The sequence below is a fragment of the Nothoprocta perdicaria genome, unplaced genomic scaffold (genome assembly GCF_003342845.1).
Source record: "Nothoprocta perdicaria isolate Ctin4 unplaced genomic scaffold, notPer1 scaffold_497, whole genome shotgun sequence".
Taxonomy (NCBI): Eukaryota; Metazoa; Chordata; class Aves; order Tinamiformes; family Tinamidae; genus Nothoprocta; species Nothoprocta perdicaria.
Window position 1 is genome coordinate 30,863 of NW_020455751.1, and position 3,087 is coordinate 33,949.

General features: G+C 75.3%; 1 protein-coding gene across 1 annotated transcript in view; it reads left to right on the top strand.

Moving 5' to 3' along the window:
- The first annotated feature begins 1,782 nt into the window (after positions 1-1,782).
- INPP1 (inositol polyphosphate-1-phosphatase) overlaps positions 1,783-3,087 on the top strand; it is a 1,849-nt gene continuing 544 nt past the window's right edge. The window contains exons 1-5 of the mRNA XM_026047364.1: positions 1,783-2,323; positions 2,412-2,472; positions 2,550-2,750; positions 2,822-2,996; positions 3,069-3,087. Coding sequence (XP_025903149.1) covers positions 2,120-2,323; positions 2,412-2,472; positions 2,550-2,750; positions 2,822-2,996; positions 3,069-3,087 — 660 coding nt within the window. The 5' untranslated portion in view covers positions 1,783-2,119. The remainder of the gene's footprint in view (positions 2,324-2,411; positions 2,473-2,549; positions 2,751-2,821; positions 2,997-3,068) is intronic.

A 3,087-nucleotide genomic window follows, 5' to 3' on the forward strand; every position in this document is an offset into this window, starting at 1 on the left:
CCCCGCGGCACTTGCTGGGACTTGGGTCCCGGCGCCGCTGCTGGTGCCGGTACCGGGCGCCGCGGCGATGCCTTCGCCCCCCGGCCGTAGCTTTAACGTTGCCCACCTTGGTGCAACCCCCCTCGGACCCCCCGTCGTGCTCCCGCCGACCTCAGTCACCCCCACAGCCCTCTCCCCACTTTGGACGGTGCCCCCGGAGCACCTGGAGTAGGGAGGGAGGGAAGGTGGCACCGAGGGAGGGCTGGAGGGGGGTCGGAGGGAGGGCTGCGGAGAAGGAGCGACAGAGGCGAGAAGCTCAGCGGGGGCGTCCGTCCCCCTCCCACCGGCTCCGCTTCGGCCTCGGCCCCGCAGCTCGGCAGAGCCAGGGCCGCCCCGGGGCTCCTGCCGCAAACGGCTCAGGCTGGGCCGGGGCTTGCGGTGCCCGGGGCGCCGTCGGGCCGCCCGCGCCATCAGAACCATGGAGAGGGCAAGAGGGAGGTGCGGCCGCTCCGCACCCCGGGGCTGCCCGGCCGGGCCCCGACCCTCTTCTTGCCCTGCCTCTCGCCCCGGCCGGGTCCCGCCGGCGGCGGCACGGAGGCTCCCCGGGCCCGGTCCGTCGCGGTCCGCAGCGGCTCCGCTGCTCCTCGGCGCGGGCGGCCCGACGGGGCGGCTGGGGGAGACGGGGCGACCCCACGGGAAGGGGCTGCCGGTCCCGCGCGGCGCTGCCCGCTGCCCCCGGGGGTGCCCCGTGCTCGGGCCCGGGCCGGTGCGAGGCTGGGGGCGCCCGCCAGGGGGCGCCGCGCCGAGCGGGCTCGTCCGCCCCGGGCCCGGTAAACCGGGCTTAGCGCCGGGCTCGGGGCGCCACCGCGCGGCGCCCGTCGGAACCCGCAGCTCCCGCCGCACCGGCCGCCCCCCCGGGCAGGCACGGGGGCCGCTAGGGCGCCCCGGCCCCCCAGGGCGGCGCGAGGCCGAGGGGACCCCGGGGAGGGAGGCGGGGGAGGGGATCAGGGCGGCCGCTCCGTCCCCGAGCGGGGCGCAGGGTTTCCCCGCGGAAGCACCGGTGACATCAGCGCCCGCGGGAGCCGCATCCTCGCGTCGGCGCTGATGTCATCACTGCGTTGCCAGGGAAACGCAAGGCCCTTCGCGGGACCACACGCCCGGGGCTGCCCGGAACGCTCGCCGCCGTTAACGGGACGAGCCACTCAAGGGAAAGCGGGAGGGTGGCCCGGGCCTCGCCCGCAGCGCGGCGGGGCCGGGGGAAGAGGGCAGGACGCCGGGGTCCCCTCCCTGAGGGCGGCGGCGGGGGAGGGGGAGGCCAGCGAGCCCGGACGCCTGGGCCCCGGAGCCGGGCCCCGGAGCCGAAGGGGTTAAGCGGCCGCGTGACGTGCGCGGGGCCCGCCCTGCCGGCGCGGGCAGCAGGCGGAGCGGGGCCGCCGCGCAGCAGCCGCCAGCGGCGCCGGTAACGGGGGCGCCGCGGGCACCCCCACCGTAGGCGGCCCCGCCGTGGGGGGCAGAGGCGGGAACCCCTCCCGTCGCGGCGGGGCCCGGCGGGGGGGACACCCCACGTGGGGCAGCGGAAGCCCGGGCGTCCACTGCCCCCCGCCCCGTCGGGGGTGTCCCTGCTCGGGGACACTGTGCGTCGGGGGAGGGATGGGGTGAACCGGCCCCTCTAGGCTGGGTGCTGGAGGGGCCCCATGGGTGCAGCCCCTTGGCCCCATAGTGGGGGATGCTCGGGGGGCGGGTGCATGTCCCTGTCCCCCTGGGGGTGCGTCTGGGCCCCGCTCCGGGCCCGGCTGGGAAGGGGAAGGGGGTGTGTGGGGGAGAGTTGCCCAGTTCATCCTCCAACGGGGGCTGGGACAGCAGGGACGTCCCCCCGCCCCATCCACGTCTGCACCTCTGGACAGCAGCCAGGCCACCCACACATCTGGCAGCCACTGGGGCTAATTTTAGCTGGGCGGGTGCCGGAGCGGGTGCCCGGCAGGGCAGGACGCAGCCCGCGGGCTCCCCACGCCCCACGGCTGCGGCTCTTGAGCCTCCCGGCTCCTGATTTTTTTAGCGCTGGCTCCTCCGGGAAGGGCCAGGAAGCAGATGGGGGAGTCCCGCTGAGCCCGTCCCCAGCCCCGCACCCCAGCCCCACGCCATGGCTGGGCTGCTGAAGAGCCTGGTGAGCGCCTCGGAGAAGGCAGCGCACATCGCCCGCCTGTGCCGCCACGAGGACGCCCTTTTCCATCTGCTCGTGGCCGAGAAGACGGGCGCCGACAAGAACCAGCGCTTTGTGCAGGACTTCAAGACGCTGGCGGACGTGCTCATCCAGGAGGTCATCAAGCACAACGTGGGCCGTGAGGTAGGGCCTGGGCCCTGGTACGTCCCCATGTCCCCCTGAGCGGCAGCCCAGGGCGCTGCTGCATGACTCTTCCTGCTTTGTGTCCCAGTTCCCGGAGCTGCGGGACCACATCGGCGGCGAGGAGTCCAACGAGTTCAGCAATGGGCTGGGTGAGCCGCTGTGCAGCGTGGAGGCGAGGGGAGGCCTGGGATCCCTGACCCTGTCCCCTTTGCCTGCCTGTGCACAGGGGAGACGGTGGTGGTGCGGGTGTGCACCACGCAGCGTGACACCGCGGCCCTGCTCTGCCGGGTGCTGGAGAACAACCAGGCAGCCGCCGAGCTGCTGGCAGCCGCCGTGCACCAGGACGTGGTGCTGAGCGACCCCGAGCTGGATGCTGTGGCGCTGAGCGTCCCCGCCGGCGAGCTGGCCATCTGGATAGACCCCATCGGTGAGGCCCTGCATAGCACGGGAGGCTCCGCGCGCTGCCGCGGCCCGGCCAACCCCGGCCTCCGCCCGCAGACTCCACCAACGAGTACATCCGCGGGCACGAGGACGTGGCGCCCGAGGACGGCATCTACCCGTCAGGCTTGCGCTCCGCGCTGGTGCTCGTGGGCGCCTACGAGCGCTGCTCGGGCTGCCCCGTGCTGGGTGTCATCAACGAGCCCTTCTTCCGACGGGACCCGCTCAGCCAAAGGTACCAGCACGGCCAGCCCCGCGCTGGGGGGAGCGGCTCGCGCAGGGCCGAGCGTCCCCGCTGTCCCCGCAGGTGGCACGGCAGGTACCAC